Here is a 26,100-nt window from a genome sequence, read left to right on the forward strand (position 1 = left end):
GTGTAATGTCTTATGGTGTCATTGGATGGTATAAAGAGAGCTCTATAGATCACAGTCTTTGAAAAAAAAAAGGATCCTTCCAATGGACAGTTTGTGGAATTTCAACAGTTACAGGTATGGGTAGGTGCATGTTTCTGATGTAGCATGCAATGCTGGAAGTCATATTATCTAAGCATAAGTAGCTAACCTTGTCCTTAGGGAAATTAAAGAGCCTATAACTAAGACTTTCTGGGAAATACTCTCTAATTATGGTCAAGATGCTTTTATTTACGTTAGGCATAACATCTATATTGCATGGAGGATTAAACCAGATTACTTTTCTAGTTCTCTCTTCAGGTTTGTGGGTGGGTCTTGAGTTTCTCCATATACATTAACAAGTGAAACCACCCCTTGTTGGTGCCCTGTTATAATGGGGTACTGTCCTGTTGAAGATGTTTCTGCTAACGGGAAATTCTAGATTTCTAATTATGGTTAGGGAGTGGTTGGAGTTTCTATCGATCTAAACAGTTTCTTCATGCTTTCTATTGGAGTAGTTTAAGTTGGTGGTCACAGTTATTGTTAGGCCAAATTCTTTGAGGATGTTTATAAGTTTCTTTTGGGACTTATCCATGATTCAAAACTGTGAGACCATTAGCCTTGTAGAAAGATGAACTTTTGAGGTGTGTATACTTTTTTAATGTATCCAAGATAACTTGATGTCAGTGACATTAACTCTGTTGTAGCTCGTGTATATGTCAAACATACTCAGTAGGAATGATTGTCAAACATCCTAGCATTCAAAATGATTCTGACAGGGTCCTCTTTTCCAGCCCTATCTTGCTCTTCAGATGGTATCTGAAGTAAAGCAGCAAACCAGGGCCGGATATATAGGACCTTGTCACAACAACACCTGTCCGTTGTGCCTTGCCTCGATTTTTGGCTAAACAAGCTGGAACGACTCCTCTTCCACTTTTTGTGGAGAGGGGGAAAGCCACTTGTGAGGCGCACCGTGTGCTGCCAGGGACCGCTAAAGGGTGGCTTGGGGATATATATATATAACCATATTTTTATATATATAACCATATATATGTATATTTATATATATATAAAACCATATATTTATTTATATATATATAACCATATATAGGACACAGACACACATTCTCAGTTATATATATACATGTGTGTGTGTGTGTGTATGTATGCATCTATCTATCTAAACATATAGGGAAATCAGATCAAATTTCAGTGAGTCATACCCAATGACTGGTGTAGCAATGACTGGCTCTTGTGCGGGTGGCACATAAGATGTACCATCCTGAGCGTGACCGTTCCCAGTACCGCCTGACTGGCCTTGAAGGGTTTTAGAGCGAGATCGTTGCCAGTGCCTTTGGACTGGCTCTTGTGCGGGTGGCACATAAAAGACACCATTTCGAGCGTGGCCGTTTTCGTGCGGGTGACACGTAAAAGCACCCACTACACTCTCTGAGTGGTTGGCGTTAGGAAGGGCATCCAGCTGTAGAAACTCTGCCAAATTAGATTGGAGCCTGGTGTAGCTATCCGGTTGCACCAGTCCTCAGTCAAATCGTCCAACCCATGCTAGCATGGAAAGCGGACGTTAAACGATGATGATGATGATATATATATATGTATATTTATATATATGTATATATATATATATATATACGTATGTATATATATATCTATAACTATAAAAGATTGTTTGTATGTGTGTGTGTGCGTATGTTCCTTATGCATTCCAAAACCAAGTTGCCAATTTTGATGTAAGGGGTATCAAAAGATTCAGTAAACTTTTACCTAACAACTAAACTATATTTTCATTTACATATTTGCATTACAGAAATTTAATATTATCATTTTTCTTTTAGTCACCTATCATAAACAACATTTTACATCACCACCACAATGACGATGATGTCACATTTTCTATATGAGTGTGTTCACATGTTTGTTACCTACATTAGGCCGATGACTGACAAGTTTATGTGTGTTACGGTGTATGTGTCTGTCAGTATACACACATTTTTGTGATGACTGACACACATCTAAACACAGACTTCAGGTGTGCGTTAATGTATATGTGTATGTGTGTGTGTGTCTTACTTTATGCATGTAACTCCCCACCCCCAACAGTGAAACACGCCGATATTGAAAGTTTACTTGTGGCCTCATTTTCAGACAAACAACAGCGTTCACTTTCAAGTACTACCAACATGAAGATTTGGCTGATTTAACACCATTCACAATACTCAAAAATATATCTGGAAAAAAAATATTATGCTGGTTATTTTAACAAATTCGGAAACTTAGCAAAGTAGAAAGCCTCAGTGGTTCTTTCAATATAATTACAGAAATGTTATTCTACTCCTTCTAACCAGTTTCAAAATAATGTTTTTTTAACACTCCTTGTATTCTTCATCACTGTGAGTATCAACATTGCACACCCTTTTTACTGCGTTACTCAGTATTTATTCTACAGCCTATAGTGTTACACAGTTCAAAAACAGCATCTTCCTTTTTATTCACTTTGATCAGCATTTGTTTCAAAAAATTATTTTTGTATGAAAAATTGAATTATGCCTTCTGAATTTTCTTGAACTTTCACTTTCTTCACCGTGATATTCAATTGTGAATTTTATAACGTTTAGTACATGTTCCAAATAAATGTTGACTTTCTGTACTTTCTTACATTGGTGACGCATACTAACTTTTGCTAAATTGGTGACTTTCCATTTTTTAATAGCATAACTATGCCACAGAAAGTATGCTTTGCACCTATATTGACTACATTTCATTTCGCTTGAACTTCATGTGTGTACATTTTGTTGTTTTCAATATTATCAATTTTATGAGTGTGTGTGCTTCTGTGTTACATCTATAGTAAAGAACATTTTACGCTGTTTTAATGAGCCCACATTTAATGAAGTAGCCATCCTTATGGTCGGTGATCCCATTGAAAATCATGATATTCTCATTCTTAAACATATTTCACAGATCCATCCCTCTTATAATGCTCTCCAGTATAATCTTATTCTGTTGAATGGACAAGATGGGTATTATTTCAATATTCTTGGATTGAGCCTGCTACAGGAAAGCCAATTACAAACTAAAGGGTGTTGCCAAATGACTTCTATTCTTACGAACTGATATTAAGACCAGAACAATCAAATCCTTTCTACTAAAGGCACAAGGTCTGAAATTTCGGGGGAGGGGACCAGTTGATTACATCGACCCCAGTGTCTCACTGATACTTGATTTATCGAACCCGAAAGGATGAAAGGCAAAGTTGACCCCAGTGGCATTTGAACTCTGAACATAAAGACAGATGAAATATTGGCATGCTAATGATTCTGCTAGCACATCGCCTTCCAGAACAATCAAATCAATTACACATGTCAAATAAACTTCATTTTCATTTACATATTTTCTACATTACCTCAATAACCAGCTATAGTTATTTCAAATACACTTCTCTACAATGACCATTACAAAATGAAAATAGTTTCACACTTTCAATTTGAGCCAAAATTACAAAGTGTTGCATTACAAGAGTGATGAAGTGTGAATAATGAAAGTAATGTTTCTCCAAATTAGTCACATTTGTATCATAATAAAGAAAGCTGCTTATTATCTATCTACCAAATAAACTATGTTTTTGATTCAACAATTCTTTCTTACAACTAAAATAATCTTGGCAACTAGGTTGGGTCACACAATTTTGGGGTCATTTTTAGACAATATTTTGATTTGCTTCTAATGTATCACTTTCATCTGATGTTTCACACATGCATAGAATTCTACTCAGACAAACATTTATGAAAATGTACACTTATTGTATTAAAATGAGCCACCACCCAAAAAATTGCATTAAAAGAAATCCAGTTTTCTATATGTTATGAGGAAATACCCCCCCTCTCTTTCTCTCTCATGCACAAAAAAGATGTATGCATATGTATTTATGGGCAAAGGTCAAGAATACACACTTACGGTGTATATGTACGCGTATATGAAAGATAACGTGTGTGTGAGAGAGAGCACGTGAGTGCCACTTGCACATACATGCAAAAAATTTCATACATCACAATACACACCTTCACTCACTCTCTCTTTTTTACACACACACGTCCATTTCATATGCATGTACATCTTACACTTTATCATCTGTTTCAATTTCTCCTTTCTTCAAATCATACAGAAATTAAAAGAATTTTATGGAAATTAACAAGCAGTCATATGATCCCATTTATGTCTAGTTGACAACTTTGCTTCTTCAAATGAAAGAATGCCATAGAATAACTTCCTTTCACACACACACACACACACACACTAGGTAAAACTTCTGTGCGAATTATGTTTTTTCTTGCAGTGTGCACAAGCAAATTTACAGCTCAAACCCAATTGAAATGATCTTTTTCTATCGTGTAATGTGTGTTTGTGATGAGCGTATTTAAAAACCTGATCTTCGAGATAAACTTAGAAGGAAGTTTTCCCAGAAATCCTATCCTTTATCTCTTCTTGTTAGCATGTCAGAGGTGACATTTCTGCCCCCATCCCTTACTTTTTTTTCCTAAATTTCTTTCGATTCCCATGTTTGCAATGCAGGAGATTAGGATTTCACCCACAAAACACATTCTCAATATTTTAATTTTCTCTCTCTCCACACCAAATTCATCTTTTACTTTTTCAAATTTTTATTCTTGGTAATCCATGGAAAAAAAAACAGAGACTACAAATCTCTCAGAATGTTACCCATCACCTCACTACTTTCAAAAAGCTACATACTCCCAATGTTACACTTTTAGCTTTTTGGAAAGCAAGGAAATTTCTTCAGAAATAATGTTGTTTGCCTGTTGTTTCTAGCATGTTGGATTTTTTTGTTGGTGGTCTGGTATTTTTTAAGTCTACTATTTCAGTAAAATTCTATGCATATGGGAAACATCAGACAAAAGTAAAAGATTGGGAGATTTTAGTTTTTGAAAGCTGGTAGGTGATGGGTGAGCAAGAGTGTTTCTTTAACAAAAATTAAACTTTAAAAATATATATATATTTCCCAGATTTGTAATCTCTGTATGTAGATAACAAAAAAAAAAAAAAAACTGAAAAAGTTACAAGTTAAGGAATTGTGTTGGGGATAGAGGGAAATTTAAATTTTGAAAACGTAATTTCTGGACAAAATCATATAAACCCCCTTTTATACGATGAAACAATACATAAATTCTGATCATTCTTAATAACAGAAAGCACTTTCATGCAAACCCTTGCAAACTGTACCCTCACCCTACACTATTAAATAAAAAATAACTTCCATTATTGAATTAACTATATATTAGCTGTGCCGATTCTGCCCATAAAAAAGAAGCAAATACAATGTGCTTGTAGGGCGTAACACCCTAGCAATGCCGGGGTGCATTGCTATTATGTATGTATGTATGTATGTATATATATATATATATCATCATCATCGTTTAACGTCCGCTTTCCATGCTAGCATGGGTTGGACGACTTGACTGAGGACTGGTGAAACCGGATGGCAACACCAGGCTCCAATCTAAATTTGGCAGAGTTTCTACAGCTGGATGCCCTTCCTAACGCCAACCACTCAGAGAGTGTAGTAGGTGCTTTTACGTGTCACCTGCACGAAGGCCAGTCAGGCGATACTGGCAACGGTCACGCTCGAAATGGTGTCTTTTATGTGCCACCCTCACAAGCCAGTCCAGGGGCACTGGCAACGATCTCGCTCGAAAATCTTACGGAAGCCAGTCAGGTGGTACTGGCAACGGCCACGCTCAAAATGGTGCATCTTATGTGCCACTCGCACAAGAGCCAGTCCAGAGGCACTGGCAACGATCTTACTTGGCTTGCCGGGTCTTCTCAAGCACAGCACATTTCCAAAGGTCTCTGTCAGTAGTCATCGACTCGGTGAGGCCCAATGTATGAAGGTCTTGCCTCACCACCTCAGCCCAGGTCTTCCTGGGCCTACCTCTTCCACGGGTTCCCTCAACTGTTAGGGTGTGGCACTTCTTCACGCAGCTATCCTCATCCATTCTCACCACATGTCCATACCAGCGCAATCGTCTCTCTTGCACACCACAACTGATGCTTCTTATGTTCAGCTTTTCTCTCAAGATACTTACACTCTGACGGGTATTCACATTGACATTACACATCCAACGGAGCATACTGGCTTCATTCCTTGCGAGCTTATGTATGTCCTCAGCAGTTACAGCCCATGTTTCACTGCCATGTAGCATGGCTGTTCGTACACATGCGTCATACAGTCTGCCTTTTACTCTGAGTGAGAGCCCCTTTGTCGCCAGCAGGGGTAAGAGCTCTCTAAACTTTGCCCAGGCTATTCTTATTCTAGCAGTTACACTTTCAACGCACCCAACCCCACTACTAACTTGGTCACCCAGATAGCGGAAGCTATCAACTACCTCTAGTTTTTCTCCCTGGAATGAGATAGAAGTTGTTTCCTGTTTGTTTACAGTGTTTATTGCACCTGAACATCTGCCACATACAAAAACTAACTACCTAGCTAACCTGCCTTTGATGTTGCTGCACCTCTTATGTGTCCATAGCTTGCACCGGGTACATCTTATAGAGTTACTACCTACTCCTTTTCTACATACTGAGCAGGGCCATCTACCTGAAGGGGTTTGTGTTTTATCTACCTTCCTACTTATTAGGATTTTGGTTTTAGCTAGGTTGACTCTAAGGCCCTTCAATACTAGACCTTGCTTCCACACCTGAAACTTCTCCTCTAGTTCTGATAGTGACTCCGCAATTAGGGCAAGGTCATCAGCATAGAGGAGTTCCCAGGGGCAACCTGTCTTGAACTCCTCTGTGATTGCCTGGAGGACTATGATAAATAAGAAGGGGCTGAGGACGGAACCTTGGTGGACCCCTACCGCTATCCGGAATTCATTGCTGTACTCATTTCCAACCCTCACCTTACTGGCAGCATCTCTGTACATGGCTCGCACAGCTCTCACTAACCATTCTTCTATCCCAAGTTTCCTCAGTGACCACCAGATAAGGGATCGGGGGACCCTGTCAAAGGCTTTCTCCATGTCAACGAAAGCCAGGTACAGAGGTTTATCCTTGGCTAGGTATTTCTCCTGCAGCTGTCTTACTAGAAATAAGGCATCAGTGGTGCTTTTACCTGGCACGAACCCAAACTGCATCTCATCTAAATTGATTTGCTCCCTAATTAGTTGGGCTATGACCCTCTCCGTAACTTTCATAACCTGATCTAACAGCTTGATGCCTCTGTAATTATTAGTGTCTAAAGCGTCACCTTTACCTTTGTAGCAGTTTACTATGGTGCTGCTACACCAGTCATTGGGTATGACTCCTTCGTGTATCACCTGGTTTGTAATACGGGTGACAAGGCTCTAGCCAACACTGCTTACATGCTAAAAAAGCCAGTTAAAACCCAAACCATGAAAAAGAGAATGGTTTGGGTTTTAACTGGCCTTTTTAGCATGTAAGGACTCCTGTCCGTGGTCTCCTCTTTATGTATAAAAATATTTTATACACTCTTATATTTTTAAAAATATGTTATGTCCTTTTATTTATGCATGCTAACCACTGGTAATTAATTATTTTAATTTATTACCCTCATATTTATGATAAGCTAGTATATATATATACTCTTTTACTTGTTTTAGTCATTTGACTGCGGCCATGCTGGAGCACCACCTTTAGTCGAGCAAATCGATACCAGGACTTATTCTTTGGAAGCCTAGTACTTATTCTATCGGTCTCTTTTGCCGAACTGCTAAGTTACGGGACCTAAACACACCAGCATCGGTTGTCAAGCGATGTTGTTGGGGGGACAAACACAGACATACAAACATATACACACACATACATATATATATAAATATATATATATATATATATGTATGTGTGTATATATATATATATATATATATATATATATACGACGGGCTTCTTTCAGTTTCCGTCTACCAAATACACTCACAAGGCTTTGGTCGGCCTGAGGCTATAGTAGAAGATACTTGCCCAAGGTGTCATGCAGTGGGACTGAACCCAGAACCATGTGGTTGGTAAACAAGCTACTTACCACACAGCCACTCCCGCGCCTATATATATATATATACATATATATATATATATATATATATATATATATATATATGTATATGTATACATATGTATATGTATATATATATATATATATATATATATATATATATGTATGTATATATATATATATATATATGTATATGTATATATATATATATATATATATATATATATATATATATATATATATATATATATATATATATATATATATACCTACTAGCTTAAAAGCACGCCCCACTATTGTTGGGCTTCGGGCCCAACAATGACATTTCATGCATTGAATACATATTAAATTTTATTATACTTGGACAATATTTTTCAAGCAATGAACAATTCTCATTAAAGCAATGATGTAATTTGTTGACTTGGAACTTATTGCAAAGCTGAATGATAGACAACATTTTTTGTCTTCCCATTCGGGGTCAGTACAAATAGCTTGTTTCCATTCCCTACCCTTGAACAACCAACATATAACTGCCTGTAGGCAACAATAAACTTACCTTTTGAAAGTTCAATTATAATTCTTCTGCCTTAATTTAAAGACAATTTGATGTACGTTGGGACTTACTTTTCATGCAAACAATTATTTGTAGTAGCTGGTACTCTAAACTCCTGTTTGTAGTTTGAAGGAAAATTACAACACTGTCACTAAACATTATTTGAAAGTGCGATTTTTATGGTTTGGAATTGCTCTAAACGTATTTGACCACAAAGATGTTTGAAATTTAGAATTTTTTAAGGTAATAATAAAATTAGTCGAATCTATTTTCATGCAGTTGGAGTGCACTAAGTTTCCACAGCTCTGACAGCATGAAAATAGGTCAGACAAATTTTATTAACATCTGAAAAAATACTAAGTTTCCAGCATTTTTGTGGTAGAGAGTTATGAGAGGAAATATTGTATTCAATATGTATTTCAGTTCCAAACATTATGAAGCACGTGTTATGGTTAAATTACTTGATACAGTTATAATATTTAGAGAAAGATGTTTTTCAAAATGTTAGGATTAAAAAAGAAAAAAAAAATGAAGAACAAAGAATAGTAGAAGAGTCATTGAATAGTGAGAAGGGTAAAGCATGAGGTATAGTAGAAGTATCATTGAATAGTGAGAAAGGGGGTTGGAGAAGCAAAATTGAAAAAGTGTGACACACTGATAGTCACTTTCGCATTTATTTTATATATAAATATATATATATATAATCACTGATGTGGCTGTGTGGTAAGAAACTTGTTTTCTAACCACATGATTCCGGATTGAGCCTCACTATGTGGTTCTTTGAGCAAATGTTTCTACTATAGCCTTGGGCTGACCAAACATTGCGAGTGGATTTTGTAGATGGAAACTAAAAGAAACCCACTGTATATTTATATAAATCTGTGTGTGTGTTTGTATCCATCACCATTTGACAACCGATGTTGGCATGTTTACATCCCCACAACTTAGTGGTCCAGCAAAAGAAGCCAATAAGATAAGTACTGAGGTTGATTCATTCAACTGAAAGTTCTTCAAGGTATTGCCCCAGCTGGGCTGCAGTCTAATGATAAAGATAAAAGATAAATATTACGTCAATTAGTGTCTGTTTTCCATGCTAGCATGGGTTGGGTGGTCTGACAGGAGCTGGCAAGACCAAGAACCATACCAAGCTCCATTGTCTGTTTTTGTATGGTTTCTACAGCTGGATAGCCTTTCTAATACCAACCACTTTACAAAGTTCACTGGGTGCTTTTACATTGCACCAGCACCGGTGCTTTTTACATGGCACTACCATCGACAGGTTCATCTTGCATGACAGAAGAAATATAGAAAAGGCAAAAATCCTTCAACTAGGAGCTGGGGGAGTAGTATTGAGTGTGGGTGACTTTGGGCTAGTTGAGAGAATAAAGGTATAGAAGGGCAGAAGGGAGGTGTGGAAGACAGACAATGCGGCAAAAAAAAAAAAAAGAAAAGAAAAAATAGTGTTATATACGAGGGGTACAATTTGTGGATGTATAACATAAGAAAATAAATGTGTATGCACATACTAGCATACCTATGTAAACGTATGAGTTACAAAAAAAAAAAAAAAAGAAAGAAAAGAAAAGAAATGGGACATAATAGATTTCAAGGAGAGGATTGTGAAAGTGTTGGTGTTTATGCTCAGGTTGGCCATGAAAGAGCAGACTTATGATGAAAAGCTGTTCAGCCATGATTGTACTGTCTTTTTGGGGTCCATACCTAGACAAGTGTGCTTTCCCTACTCTGATTAGTTTCTGCATAACTTTCAGAAAAATGAATATTTTTGTTTTGAAATTTCCTATAAATACTTGTTAGATAATATAGATTATGGTTATATTGGAATTTAGTGCGTTAAAAAAAAAAAAAAAATGGTGGACGTGCACACACACACTTAACAAAATGAAACTTGAAATTTTGAAAATATTATGCCATGTATGTCAGTATGTGTGTATACGCCTACCTTTTTTTCTTCACATTAAATTCCGATATAATCCTCAACTACACTATCTCTGAGATAAAATTTCATTAAAAAAAAAATCTATTTAACTGGAAGTTACGAGGAAACAAAGTCGGGGGAGGGGCACACTTATGTAGATTTCTTTTACTTTTACTTGCTTGTCAATTGATTGCGGCCATGCTGGAGCACCGCCTTGAAGCGTTTTTGTCGAACAATTCGACCCCAGGACTGATTTTAAAGCCTAGTACTTATTCTATCGGTCCCTTTGACGAATCATTAAATTACGGGCACATAAACACACCAACACCGAGTGTCAAGCGATGATGGGAGGACAAACACACACATACAAGGCCGTCTTTCAGTTTCCGTCTACCAAACCCACTCACATGGGTTTAGTCGGTCCGAGGCTATAGTAGAAGACACTCGCCCAAAGTGTCACACAGCGGGAGTGATCCCAGAACCTTGTGGCTGGGAAGCAAGCTTCTTACCATACAGCTACGCCTGCACCTATATGTATTTCTATTTTTCTCTTGACTACGTTATCCAATGTATCTTTTTATTTTCAAGTCAGTAGGGTGTGACAAGTTGTGAACGAAATTATCGAATGGTACTGGTTTTCAGCGGGACAATTACTGGTTCACCGCATTAGCAAAGGCGGTAATGTCTAATCCAATGAAAAATCTCAAGGAACTTCCTTCATAAAGCAACGGTTTTTCGCCGATGCACACACACGACCGGCTTTTGCAAACTGTCTGTTTACTCAAATTCCACTTAAAATATATAAGGTCACCTGGAGACACATGCTTAAGGCGACGCACCGTGCGATCGTGCTTAGCGTTTGTCTAGCATCTATGCAGGTGCTTCTCAGGTTGCTTTGGCTATTTTCATATTTTGCTAGTACCTGCTCTTTCAAATGTTCATATGCTACATGATGTCCACTGCAAATGTATTCTGAAGGATTTAAGATTGGAAGATTCATAAAAAATTAAATAATAATTACTGTTTAAAGTATTTTTTTCTGTGTTCGCATTTCCATTTATATAAACACCATATTAGTACTTAATTGCCAGAAAGTTTATTTAATAACCTTTATAGGTTAACTATTTTAACTTGAGCCTGTTTCAGGGCACTGTGGATAAGTAACGGTATTCAAGGGCAGGTAATAAGCGTAGTACTATAGCATAGTAGCAGGACAATTAGAGAAATACAGCTGTTGTAGGAGACTGGTTGTGTATAGCCATACTGCAGCACTTCGATAAGAAGTCAAAACTTCAACATTGTTTAAAAGGAGCAAATGTTTTACAGAAAATCTATCAATATTTAAACATATTCCTTCCTCTTTCCCTCATCTGTTTACTTTCCATTAAAATCCACTTTTTCGTCTATTATCAAGATGCATTATAGATCAATGCTAGTATTTGACTGTCACTTTATAATTTACCGGTTCCCGGGAAGATTAAATGAAAAGATAACCTCAGTTGTACAGTAACTCTTAATGTAAACGGCCGTAACTGAAATACTGCAAAGTAATTTGTTCGAAGCTCGAACGAATTTGCCAGAGAAATAGTATACTAGGGAAATATAGAAAAATTAATGAAATTCACTGTACAAGAGTAATTTTTTAAGTCTTAAAATTCGGGAGATCCTAGAAGATAACGTTGCTTTCACTTTCGTAAAATAAGTTTTTTTCTGGTGGTTTTCCATCAGTATTTTACGAACATTTTTTTTGCTGGAGTTTTCCGCGGGTTTTATCTTCCATTTCGTCTAGTTGTGTTTTATAATTGCATATCTATTTCATGATCTTGCTGTTCCATAATATAGATGTACTTTTGCTATAAATTACACATATAAACTCGGTGTTGGTCGAGCAAAAACTTATCCTTGCTATACGAGAAAAATTTCCTTCGTTTTAAATTATAATCCCTACAAAATTATTTTCGTTTCTTTAAAAATTCTTAGAAATAGAACATTATCAGTATTATCGTTATATTTCATCCGAGAGATGAAAGGAGAGCTAAAGTTAGTAAAAGTGAAAATGTTACCTCAAGATCGACTTCATTCAAACAACAAAGTACGTTTGTATTTTGGTAACCGGAATTATAAATCTGTTGTTATAACAACCGAAGAATCAGCAGGTTCCGGAAGTTTGAGGAAAAGTGTGAAGGAAAGTGTGAAACGCCGAATATGTACGGCAAATTGTTCATCACATAACAGAGAAGTGTCTGCTATTATTTTGGCTGATAAAGATGTCTTTACATCAAACTGGTGATACTTGAATAGGTACGGAAAACTCATCGCATGTCATTTTAGTTTAAAAGAACTTAGTACTATGTAACATACACATTTATTTGAGATCAGAAAAGTTGGATCTATGTTTGCTTACTAATTACATTTTAATTTCTCGTTTTTCATTATATATATATATAAATTAACTTGATAATTGTTTATTATTTATTTGCCATTATCCTCCCCTCTCTTGTTTATATATTTACGTGTACAATATTGAAAACAAAGTCCTTGCATGCCGAATTATCTCTTATTAATTTGATATTTTGGCGTGAGTTTTCTTTTCCCGCTTTCTATAATTAATTTTATTCTGATTTCATTTTGATTATAATCACATTAAGCATTTCAGTTTGTTGTAGATTTAAATATACGAATTATGATTTTCTTATTTTAAAAAATGTCGTCTTGTAATTATAAATTATAAGAGATAATTGACTTTAATCCTTGTAACCCTCTTATCAATTTCGCTTAATAATAATAATAATATTAATAATAATCAGTTTTGAGATAGCTCATTGAAATATTTAAGAAAAAGCCGCAGTAGAATAATAGAATTTCGAAATTATTTATGCCCGAATTTTAATATGCAATGTATTTTTGAAGCTGATACTGAAAATATAATAAGAATTTATCCTAAGTTCGTTGTGCCCTATCCCAACATTCAAGCCTTGCATAATTACGTACCTTTTTGCTGCAGTTATTTATAGCTGTATATGTTTTCACTTGGACCAAAGAACATTCTGTTGGAAGAATGCATAAAGATACTGGTTTGGTTAGTTGGTATATCTGCTTTTGTTTCATGCCAGTTTTGGAATTGACCTTAAACTTTGAATCCGTTGACCGTAACTGTTATAATAATAGTTACCAATAAACAACAGTGTAAATTTTTGTCATATTATGATTGCGCCTGTGTGTAATATATAACCGCCCCACACGCATACACTCACAAACCCATATTAAAAATACTTATGTACAAATGTAGTGTATAATTTGTGTCTATACTTTTCGCTTACTGGTAAATTACCGTTTAGCTGAGTCCACAGTCTGGTTCCGATCCTAGGCTGAAACCAAATTACACTGCTAAAGTTTCGCTAAAAAATATGACCGTCTCAGAATCTCATTCTTTTTTATTGCATAATTGATGTCTTGTGCCCCTCCCACAAGTTTGTCCTGATCGACAGAGATAAGATCAAAGTGTTTTGTATATCTAAGACTATGATGCAGAATACTCTTGCAAAATTATGAAAGTAATGTGTATTCTATTCGGAAAACGTTTGTTTTGTAACCCTTTTTGTATATGCTCAAATTTGTGCCAACCAGGAGCGTGGCGTGGGGAGTGCGGACCTTACAGAGTGACTGCATTATGTACGTTGTTTGCTGTAGTCGAAGTATGTTACGTTTAAGTAAGGGAGCGGCCAAAACCAGCGTTATACAATTGATACTAATATGAACTGATTCCCGGCTTCGTTATACTGAAACGTATCCTTAGTTGTACCCTCTCTGCAATCACAGATTAGACTTCCGCTCTCTTAAGTATGTAAATTAAATTCAAAAGAGAATCTCTGATAATTTCCGCTAGGTTTTTGTTTTCTTTTTCTAAACAACAGTGAATTTTCAGCTATTATTTTTGCATACGCCATTCAGTTGATCTTCCTTTATCTTATCCAAATTCAGATTACTGGTACGTTTGAATAATTGTTTTTAGCTCATTTTAATTTTCAAATATACCAATTTTAGTGGCTAAAAATTATTCACAATTTTCCCCTCATATGTTTAAAAATGTCAGCTGGTCAATGCAAGTTTGGTTAGACTATAACACACTGATGAGATCTAATAGACAGAAACGTGCATAGTTATCTCTTGTAGACAAAGATCACGCGTTCCTTATAAACATATAAATTAACTTTAAGGGATTAATTCTTAATTTCTTGAAATTATCTCCCCTTTTCTTTAATACAAACAACTCCTGCTAGGTTTTCTTTGTCTTGTTTTTGTTTTTTAATTAATGGGGAAATTTCAATTAATTATAATCTCCCTATGTTCAGCATTCAGGATGTCACTGTATAACTGTTTCAGTTTCTGAATATTTGAAATATTGTTTGAATTTCATTAGGATGAATATGTAATTAGAAAAGAAAACATATCTGTTTACCTGGTTATTAAGATAAATCATAAGACATCAAAATACTTGTTTAAATTTTAAAACAACTGCTGCTTCAATTTTTGTAAGGATGAAATTATCATTCTACATGCAGCCAGCATCTATTTGACTTATTGTCATCATATAGGTGCATGCATGTCTGTGTTAAGTTTGTCTCTCAACCATATGGCTTCAGGTTAATTCCACTGCATGGCACCTTGGGTGAATGTCTTCTTGTATAGCCGTGAATGGATTTGGTAGATGGAAACTGAAAGAAGCATATTGCACACACACTCACATATAAAATGTGTGTGTTTGTGTCTGTCCCCACATTGCTTGACAATTGGTGTTGGTTTGTTTACATCTCTGCAATTAAATGTTCCAGCAAAAGAGGCCAATAGAATCAGCACCAAACTTTAAAAATGAGTACTAGAGTCAGTTTGTTTGACTAAAACCATTCAAGGTGATGTCCCAGTATGGTCGCGATCAATGAAGTGAATCAAGTAAAATATAAAAGTTTTCAATTGAAAATGTTGTGAAAATAGTTAAAGAGTACAGGTGGTTTGCTAGCAGAATTGTTAGCATGCTGGACAAAATGCTTAGCGGCATTTCGTCTTTACTTTCTGAGTTAAAATTCTGTCATGGTTGATTTTGCCTTTCATCCTAACAAGTATCAGTTCAGTACTACTGGGGTTGATGTAATTGATTAGTACCTCACCCCAAATTTTGTATCTTGTATCTATAGTAGAAAGAATTATTTTGCTCAGGTATTCTGTAATAGAATCTTACTTTAAATTTGTACTAAGACAGTAGAATGGGATGTATGGCTGATTTTGCTGCCATTTCTAGCAGGTTCAGCAATCAACTAGAGGTTACTTGAAATATAACTTTCTAAAATTGAGATGTTTATGATTCAAATTAAACATCAGCATCTCAATCCTGCTGTCACAAATACTAAATAGAATAAAAATGTAGAATAATATGTAGTGAAAGTTTTGGAATAGTTTTTGTAAACAACTAAAGATAATTCTTCAAAATGTTAACTAAATGATTTTTGCATCTATTTTTTTTTTATGCTGGCATCACTTGAATGAGTTTAAATAACATTCTCTTTCCAACTGAATATATTACTTTTAAATTATAAATAACACACTAATTCTATTGCTCTTGTCTTTTTTGTAATCTGCCTTCACACACATCTTTACTATTTTTGCTTTTCTATTTATATCTCAAAAAAAAAAAGAGAGAGAAAAAAAAAAGAAAAGTGTATTATATGAAATAAATTCTTATTGAAATCGATGACTAAGTGAGGGTGTAAATAACAGAACCTTAGTATAGTGATTGGCAAAATTATGGCTACTATAATCACTGCATGTGCTCATGATACGTAAATGGATATAGATGTCTCCACCTTCATAACTGGAGATTTTCAAGGTCATATCTAGAAACTTCATAATAAATATACTGATGTGCAATGAGGCTATGACATAAATAAATGAGTGAGGAATTCTTTGCAAGAGAAGTTCTCATTTGTAAACATACTTTTCAGAAAGTCAGCCAATTAGTTAACTAGCAATCAAGAAGGTCTGTTAGCAAAACTAAAAAAGGGCTCCTTTCACTAAAATATGTGGTCCAAGAATAGAGGCTTGAAAATGGGGACTGAGCCAAAAATTAAAAATAAGAGGTGTAGAAAGAATAACTTATTTTAATAGAGTTAAAAACTGAGACCTGTAGCATTGAACATACATAGCTGGCTATTTCTAAGGGACCAATTCCTGTAAACCATTGACCAATTATGTCACTAGAGTAAGGACCAAGCTTGGAACTAATTGCATCAGCCTTAACAAAAAACAAGACCTCCAGCTGTCTCTAACTATTGCTCTGATTTTTGTTGCTTTGCACTCCTTCAAAGCCTGTCATCATTTATAGTCTTATCAACGCCATCAATCCAGTCAGAGGAGGAAGGGCAGCATACACATTACAGACCCTCCAAGACTATTGAAATCAGTGTAGTTGATGTTTAGTCTGAACTGCTGTATGTTGATATCTGCAGGAGAATCATGAATGGAGAAGGGATTCCAGAAGGTTGATTGAGTAAAGTGTTTAATGTGAGATCTGGCGGTGTAACACACAAGTATAAGAAAAAAAAAAGTGGAGTAGCAAGTGTATTTGGGTGGAGAAGAGGTGGATGTTAGTTTAGAAGAGTAGAGCAGTTGTTTGGTTCAAAGTCTGTCTTGATCAAACTGACCTATGATCAAAAAAAGCATTTTAGACATCACTATTCTGTATATTACATATATATGTGCTGTCATAGCACTGTTGTTAAGAAGTTCACTTAGTAAATGGTGAGACTAAAACCATATGGTTTTGGTCTTACTGTGTGGCACCTTGGTGAGTGTCTTCGTCATGGGCTGACTAAGAGCTGGGGAGTAAAATCTGGTTGACAGGAACTTTATGGAAGCTGGTTATGTATGTGTGTCTTCGTATCTGACCTTCTTGTGACACTGCTTAAAAACTGATGCACTTTGTTTATGGTTTGCAAGTTAGTGGTTTGGTGGTAAAATAAGTGTCAAACTTTAAAAAAGTTACTGTGGTCAATACAGTTAACTAAATCCTTCACTGTGGTGCTGCAGTATGGCCACAATCCAATGTCTGCAACAAGTAAATGCACACACCCAGATGTAAATGCAGTAAAAGCACACACCCAAGATCACATTATCTTGGGGATTTGGTTGCGTCTAGCCGGTTGAGGGGACCATATAGAAATTCTCTTGGCTTGAGTTTATGAATCAGTAGTTGTAGCATGTTGGTGAGTGAATCTTTGCTAACCCTTCTTTAGGTTGCACTCTAGGATATTTCAATGTTGGGCAGTTCTACAGGAGCTAATGAGTTGGAGGACTGCATTGAGTTCCAATGATTTCCTAAAGCCAACAAACATCTTTACAGTGTACTGGTTTCTTTTTCTTTGTTTCAGTAGCAGTCTCTTAGATATGTTAGCAGTTCCCAGTTTGGTTTTCTTGAACTTTGTGGAGCTTATATGAGACCTACATATTATATATATATATATATATATATATATATATATATATATATATATATATATATATATATATATATATATATATATAGGTTCAGAAGTTCACTTAACACACAAACCTTAACGATATCATTATGATTTCACTGTGAGCTACATTGAGCAAGTGTCTTCAGCTATCTTAGTCAGCTTGAGGTTGACTTAAGATTTTGTGAATGAAATTTAGTGGATGGGAACTGTATGAAAGCCAATTGTGTGTGTGTGTGTGTGTTTACAGTGCAACTGATCAACGTTAATGTATTTTTTTGGCTTTGAAAGAAATCTTTTTCTTAGGGACAATAGTAACAACATCATATTTGTAAAGTTGTCTTGAAAGATTAGGGATTATGAGACCTAGCGCACATTCTGCTATTCTTCCTTCCTCCCAAATCACAAGTCATGATTCCTGATTGAGAAGGGGTACCAAAAAATGAGATTTAGGAAGATGTGATTCTCCAAACCATTGAATCCTGTTAAAATGTACTATACATGTGAGCATACATATGCATACATAAATATATATATTTACCCATGTGGACTATTTTCATACTAGATATTCCTTCAACATGAACGCAGCATGCAAAATACTTCCTGGATTTACCTGGGATTATACTTAAGGACCTATGCCTTCACAAAAGTACGGATCAACTTCCATATGCCTTGGAAGAAGATGAGCTGTGAACGTTATTCTCCTGTCTGTATTTTTCTATCTACTGTTTTACTCTTTATTCTTCTATCTACTATTTTATTCTTTAATAAACTGTGAATTCCCTGTCTAGAACTTTCCTACATACCTTGTCTCTGATGACGGAATACCCAGTGTATGGAAATGCTAACCTATCACTTGGGATATCCCAGAAATAGCTGTAAGAGATCCAATAATTAATTAACTAATTAATTAATTAGTTTAAATTCACTGCTGTGGTTTTTGTTGTCCTTTTTCCTCTAATATATACATATATCATCTTAATCATTATCTTCATCATTTAATGCTTATCTTCCATGCTGTCATGGGTTGGTAGTTCAACAGGATCTAATGAGTCAGAGGACTGCCTTAAGTTCCAATGACTTCCTAATGCCAACATCTTTATAGAGTGTATGGTGGTGGTGGGGGCTTTTTTTTTGTGACACACAGTAGTAGTAAAGTTCATTGCTAAAGAAGAGATATATGACTACTCTGCATTATATAAGAGTGGAGCTGTAGAAAGGGAGATAAAGATAATGGGGAAGTGGTGTCAGGGTGTATCATCGAGGTGCAAGAAGTGAAGAGAGAGTGGGAACAAAAGACTAGGAAGGGTCGATGGAAAAAGGTTGCAAGAGTTGGGTGGAGAATGAGGGATGATTGGTGATGGGGGGGGGGGTAAAGGTGAATGTAGTGGAGGGGTGGTTGATTGTAGATATGAGTTGGAGGAAGGTAGTAAGAGGGAGGGATCATATTAGTAGAAGTGGCTGAAGGGTGATGAGTGACAGTACAGAAAGGGTGAAGAGCAGTGAAATAATAAAATAATTCTAGATGAGGTAAGAATGAGAAATAGGGAGATGATGGGTGGAGGTGGGTTGGGTAAAATTTGTAAAAGTGAAGGGAGAGAAAGTGAGACATAGTGACATAATGATTGATTGAAGGAGGTCAGAAGTATGTAAGGGTGAATATAGTGTGTGATGAACAAAGGTCAAGGTGGTGGGTGGGTGCAGAGATGAGATGGTGTTAAGAATTAGACATGGGTGTCAATAGAATTTGTTTCAGTGACCAGATAACTCGAAAATAAGAGTGCGGAGAGAGGAGGAGATGTCAAAAGGAAATAGTTGCAGGGAGAGGGGGAGGTGTCTGTTAGCACAAGAAGGGATGAAATATGTAGTTCTGTTCTCACTTAATTACAGCAGTGGAATAATGCAACAGTTGGAAGAGTAATGGAGAGATGACAATCCTTTTAGGACTTCAGTTTTGCCATGATTAGCAGGTTTTAACAGCATGTTGTCAATTGTTTCAATCATTTGTCATTGCTTCCATGAGGCTCAACATCCTGAGACCATCCTTCACGACATTGTCATACATCTTCCTGGGTCTCTGTCTCCTATAGGTTCCATCCAAATTTAGCAATCAGCACTTCTTTATACAGCTGCCCTCATCCATATGCACACATGCCTATACTAATTTTCTCCCATGCACACTACATCCAATTCCTCCTGTGTCCAGTTTTCTTCTCAACAGGTTTGTCATTCACGAACACTTACATTGCAAGTCATCTGCATTCAGTTCACTTTATCAGAAGCAAGGACAATGCTGCAGTGGCACTTCAGACATTTTTCTCTTCTAAAGAGCCTGATATTTTGACTCAAGGAATCAGAAAATTGGTTTCAAAGTGAGAGAATGTTTTTGTTAATAATGGCAGTTATATTTTCAATGAATAAATATACTTACAATGTGTTTTATGTTAATTTGAACTCATTACATAAACTGTGGCATTACTTTTCATTACTTCTAATGTATGTGTGTAGTGTGCTTGTGTACCTTAGTAATATCTCTTAGCTCATTTCTTTTAGTTTATATATATATATATATATATATATATATATATAGGTGGGCACTGTTAATCAAAAAGTTAACTTCGTTAATCGTTATTCCATTAACCAAAAAGTTAAATTCATTAATCATTAATCTGTTGAAAATGTAATGGAAGTTAATGTTAATCAGTTAACATTAACTTTTTATCAAAAAAAGGTATAACTACAGCTTGATACCCCACCAAATAATCGCTTATAATCGATTGAGTGGATGTAAAGATTTATTGGAAAAAAAATTTTCCAAGGGGTTGGGGAGAGGATTTTCGGAAAATTCACAGGACCCAACATTTTCCCCCTCATAACTTTCTGGAAAATAGGTATTTTTTAATGAAATTTTATACAAATACTTTTTAAACGATGTAGATTATGATTACAAAGAAATTTGTATGCAATATTTTCGGAAGGTGGTTGGCGGAGTTCTGGAAAACAAAGTTTCAGATCAGATGGTCCACATAAGTTGGAATTTCCCCATTTTGATGGGGATTTTTTCCAATGTTTTTTACCTAAGTCTTCAAAATGATGGGAGGCATCTTTTCACAAAAATGAAAGGAAAAAATTTTGAAAATTTACTTTTTCACTCCTACCACCCACTCACCACAAAACAATTTGTCCAAAACAATTTTGGCCATTTTTTGTTTTTTCACTCTGCACTTAAAACCTGTGAGAGAAACATTTTCGGTTTAAAAAAAAATTGTTAATAATTTCAGAGTAAAATGTGCGATTTAAGAAAGATCTGGCCGTTGTTTCTAGTGCATCCCAAAGCCTCCCTCCTCGTTTCTTTCTAACTCACACATCTATTGATATTTTTCAATACTTTTCTCCTCATAAACAAATTTTATGGAATGATGATGTCAAAGTAACACACATGTAGTCCCAACCGAGTGAGGCCATGTTATGTGTGTATGTATGTGAAAAACACCTAAAAGCATCTTTAGTGTTTATATTAATTTGTCAAATGTAATGCTTATTTGTTTATGTTACTTTGAATTATTCAGGTTCAGGAGTGGTGTCCACAATATTTGCTTGTTACTTTTTTAATTTTTTACTTAAAGATTTGAAATTTTGTCAGTGGGTGCTATATATATATATATATATATATATATATATATACCACTGGTTTATAGTTATGTAATTTTAGCTGATCTTGTTGAGTAAATTTGACTTTTATGAGCAGGTAAATTTAATTAACAGGTGTAAAAGCAATAACATTATGGATAAACACTAAAATTGAAATTCATAATGCATCTTACCTGTTTGATTTGTTATTAAAATTATCCCAGATGACAACTGGCAAAAATTTTGTCTTTTTTCGAGATGAGGTACATTGATTTGAATTAATTAAAATACAGGTATAATCAGTACTAAATTATATTCTTCTGGTAAATATTTCGTATCTCGGTGTGGAATAACTTTTTTTCCACAGTTTTTTTACGGGTGCATTCAACATATCTGACCTCTAAACCTGCCATAAGCCACTTTTTCCGGAAAAGAAATGTGGGAGGAGTGGTGGGGACATCAATCACTGTTCCCTTTTGACAGGACAAAGAAATTTACCGCTGTCTTTGCAGGCAACAAGCAGGTGGATTTGGTTTCAAATGCAGGCAGGGCCAGACGAAGTCCTACAAGTTATTTATAGTAATAAGTAGCGTTATATTGGGGTTGAAATAATGACGCGTGCAATATTAAATATTCTAAGACAATCTGAAAACAATAGAAACTTTTAAACGTTTACTGGGTTTTATGAAATTTTTGGTTTAACAGACTTGAGTAAACAGATTTTATGTTTACGTTTGAAAAACCTTGTAAATAACGTGTAGCAATAAGGTTGCTTATAATGTGAAATGTTGAAATGGGTAACTTAAAATCGAAATACAAATTTACTGGATTATTTCCCTTTTTCCCTATTTCTTTCCACTTACATACATGATTTGTCAAACACTTAATTTATTATTTAGTAATTTTTTTTTTGTGGTTTATAGTGACTTCTATTTAATTTAAACTCCAATTGTAGCATTCATCACTTTCCTCCTAATACTGCATACTGTATCCTAGCGTTCTAACATCTAACGGTTTTTTTAAAACTTAGCTATGTAGCATTCTTCCAAATACGTATTTTTCACATTCGGTTCAAGTCTTGCTTCACCACACACGGAAAATTAGAAATAGAAGCCAAAACTACTATTTCTCATATTTCTAATTTTTGGTGTGTGGTGAAGCAATACTTGCTAAACCCTAAATTTTTAATTATGTTTATATTTACTGATAATATATCATCATCATCATCGTTTAATGTCCGCTTTCCATGCTGGCATGGGTTGGATGATTTGACTGAGGACTGGTGAACCAAATGGCTACACCCGGCTCCAATCTGATTTGGCAGAGTTTCTACAGCTGGATGCCCTTCCTAACACCAACCACTCCGAGAGTGTAGTGGGTGCTTTTACGTGCCACCAGCACGAAGGCCAGTCAGGTGGTACTGGCAACGGCCACGCTCAAAACGGTGTATTTTACATGCTACCTGCATAGGAGCCAGTCCAGCGGCACTGGCAACGAATGTCTTACACATGCCACCGGCACAAGTGCCAGGAAGGCGACGCTGGGCACAGGTGCCATCACGATTTAGTTTCTGCTTGCCCAACAGGTCTTCGTAAGCCGAGTTTCATGTCCAATGAAGGAGACGACGTTGGCATGGGTGCCAGTCGTCGAATTTAGTTCGATTTCGATTTCACTTGCCTCAACAAGTCTTCGCAAGCGGAGTTTAGTGTCCAATGAAGGAAAGGTACGCATAAGTGGGCTGGCTACATCCCTGGCAGAGGCCTTGGATTTAGGTCTCATTTGGCTTGCCAGGTCTTCTCATGCACAGCATTCTTGCCACATGTCCATACCAGTGCAATCGTCTCTCTTGTACATCACAACTGGTGCTTCTTAGGTTCAACTTTTCTCTCAAGGTACTTACACTCTGTCTAGTATGCACACTGACATTACACATCCATCGGAGCATACTGGCTTCATTCCTTGCAAGCCTACGCATGTCTTCAGCAGTCACGGCCCATGTTTCACTGCCAAGAAGCATGGCTGTTCGTACACATGCGTCATACAGTCTGCCTTTTATTCTGTGAGAGAGACCCTTTGTCACCAGCAGAGGTAAGAGCTCTCTGAACTTTGCCCAGGCTATTCTTATTCTAGCAGCTACACTTTCAGTGCACCCTCCCCCACTACTAACTTGGTCACCTAGATATTGGAAGCTATCAACCACTTCTAGTTTTTCTCCCTGGAATGTGGCAGAAGTTGTTTTCTGCACATTTACAGTGTTTATAGCTCCTGAACATCTGCTACATACAAAAGCTAACTTGTTTCAGTCATTTGACTGTGTCCGTGCTGGAGAACTGTTTTGAAGGGTTTTAGTTGACTAAATTGACCCCAAGACTTAATTCCTAAGCGTAGTACCTATTCTACCAGTCTCTTTTACCGAACTGCTAATTTACAGGGACATAAACACACCAACACTGGTTGTCAAGCGGTGATTTGACACATGCACACACACACACACACACACACGCACACATACACAAGACATACTCACACATACACACACATATATATATATATATATATATATACATTCGCCACGATAAATCGTTAGCGACTAAACTTTTTTTCTATTTTCTCTCCCTGTTTATATTTGTGTTCCTTCCTGTCGAAGAGCGTAGGCTCGAAACGTAAAAGAGTTTCTCAGTTCCCGAGCATTAAACTAATACATGTTTGTTGTTTACACACCCGTCTTTATCTTTTGTTTTTTTGTAAATTCTCTCTACATATATATATATATGTATGTGACTGACTTCTTCCAGTTTCTGCCTCCAAATCCACTCACAAGGCTTTGGTTGGCCTGAGGCTATAGTTTAAGACATTTGTTAACCCAGAACCATGTGGTTGGAAAGCAAGCTTCTTACCTCACAGCCACAAAAGTTATGGTATGAAAATATGATTTTGCATTACAAAAGGGAAAATAAAATACAGAAACAAAAATATTCTTCACAAAATATATATTGAAATAGGTCATGAGTTTTAATACAAAATAGTTATATAAATAACTGCATTGGTTCTCTAAATAATGGAATAAATTGTAACTTGTTGCATTGAAACTTGTGACCTATTTTACTACATATTTTTGAAGAATGTTTTTTTTCTGTATTTTATTTTCCCTTTTCTAATGCAAATTCTTATTTACATACTGTAGCTTATATTTTCAATAATCTGTTCCCTGATTAAGATTTACATTTGTTAATAACTTTGGCAAGCTAATCTTATATCAACCAATAAAATATATTTGAATTGTTGTCTGAGTTATTGTTCATTAGATATTTAATATTTTTTCAACATACTTTTCATCTAGATGCTTTTAAGTTTTTATTTCCAGTTTGAATTGGATTTTGGTGTGTTTAATCTAAAATTACAATACTGACATATTGTATTTTCATGAAGATTATTAATCATTTAGTAATGTTTAAGTGGATTAAGTCATTTTAATCCTTTTGAGGACTGTTATCTCTAATTTGCACTGAGTATTATGCTATTGCACTTTTTATCAGCTTAGGTATAATGTGAAGTATAATTCATTTTGTCCTTGATTTAATATAACACTATATTTGTGACCAGTTTATTTGATATTTAAGGTAAGCAAAATTTGTTTTCAGTTTCATACACTTATTTATTTGCTTGGATGTATTAGAGATAAAACTGGTGATAGAATATATGAAAATATCAACATTTTTATTTGCTTCAGTGTGTCACATTATTTGGTTATTGAATGATTTAAATAACATTAAATAAATGTGTTAGACTTTAACAATGTCACTATTTCAACATAAAAAATTAAGTTCAGTTTCATACTATAAAGGATATGAAATAAATGTCACAATCTAACAATAAAGGGAAATTTAGAAAGAGGTTAATGAATGAAGGCAGTAGCAGTAGCAGCTGCTACTACTATAGCTATTGTTATTGCACATAGTTAAAAAAAAAAAAATTTTATGCTCAATGTTCACAGTACAGGATATAAAACTTATCAAAAACAAGTAAGAATCTGTTAATGCCTTCCTGATTTATGAACCACTTCTACATTTACTATTGTTAGTTTGCAAATGTTTGCTTTGCAATTTCAACTTCTCAAGCAGAATGACAAGAGAATTTGACCAGTTCATATCTCTATCATCTTCAATTAGGTTTTCAGTACTCAAAACTCCTATACAATTTATAAATAGTACAGTGTTTTTCGGTAGATATTAGCAATTCACAGTACAAAGTAACAGCATGCTTCTTTCACCTTTTAAAAACTTGCTTCTTCAATTTTCTCTTTCCTTTGAATAAAACCTTAACAGGTTAGAGACATACATAAGAAATCTTGTATCTGGAGAATTTAGGGTTTGATGGAAACTACCTTAAATTTTGGATTTGATTGAAGACCATA

General features: G+C 35.5%; 1 protein-coding gene and 1 long non-coding RNA gene across 7 annotated transcripts in view; one reads left to right on the top strand and one right to left on the bottom strand.

Annotated features, from left to right (window-relative positions):
- LOC106870211 (uncharacterized) overlaps positions 1-12,711 on the bottom strand; it is a 28,113-nt gene extending 15,402 nt beyond the window's left edge. Inside the window, exons 1-2 of the long non-coding RNA XR_016241577.1 lie at positions 12,612-12,711; positions 8,616-8,727 (exon numbers count right to left, since the gene is read on the bottom strand). This is a non-coding gene — a long non-coding RNA (uncharacterized LOC106870211). The remainder of the gene's footprint in view (positions 1-8,615; positions 8,728-12,611) is intronic.
- LOC106870209 (GPI-specific phospholipase A2-like PGAP3) overlaps positions 2,161-26,100 on the top strand; it is a 70,945-nt gene continuing 47,005 nt past the window's right edge. The window contains exons 1-2 of one of the 6 annotated variants that reach the window (XM_052967209.2): positions 12,703-12,849; positions 18,622-20,428. In XM_052967209.2, coding sequence (XP_052823169.1) covers positions 20,208-20,428 — 221 coding nt within the window. In that variant the 5' untranslated portion in view covers positions 12,703-12,849; positions 18,622-20,207. Of the gene's footprint in view, positions 2,424-12,699; positions 12,850-13,378; positions 13,628-18,621; positions 20,429-25,025; positions 25,307-26,100 lie in introns of those variants that run through there. The other 5 variants (XM_052967210.2, XM_014916212.3, XM_014916211.3 and 2 more) reach the window with 5 other exon arrangements.

This window comes from Octopus bimaculoides, chromosome 4 (assembly GCF_046866305.1).
Source record: "Octopus bimaculoides isolate indiv1 chromosome 4, ASM4686630v1, whole genome shotgun sequence".
NCBI classification, from domain to species: domain Eukaryota; kingdom Metazoa; phylum Mollusca; class Cephalopoda; order Octopoda; family Octopodidae; genus Octopus; species Octopus bimaculoides.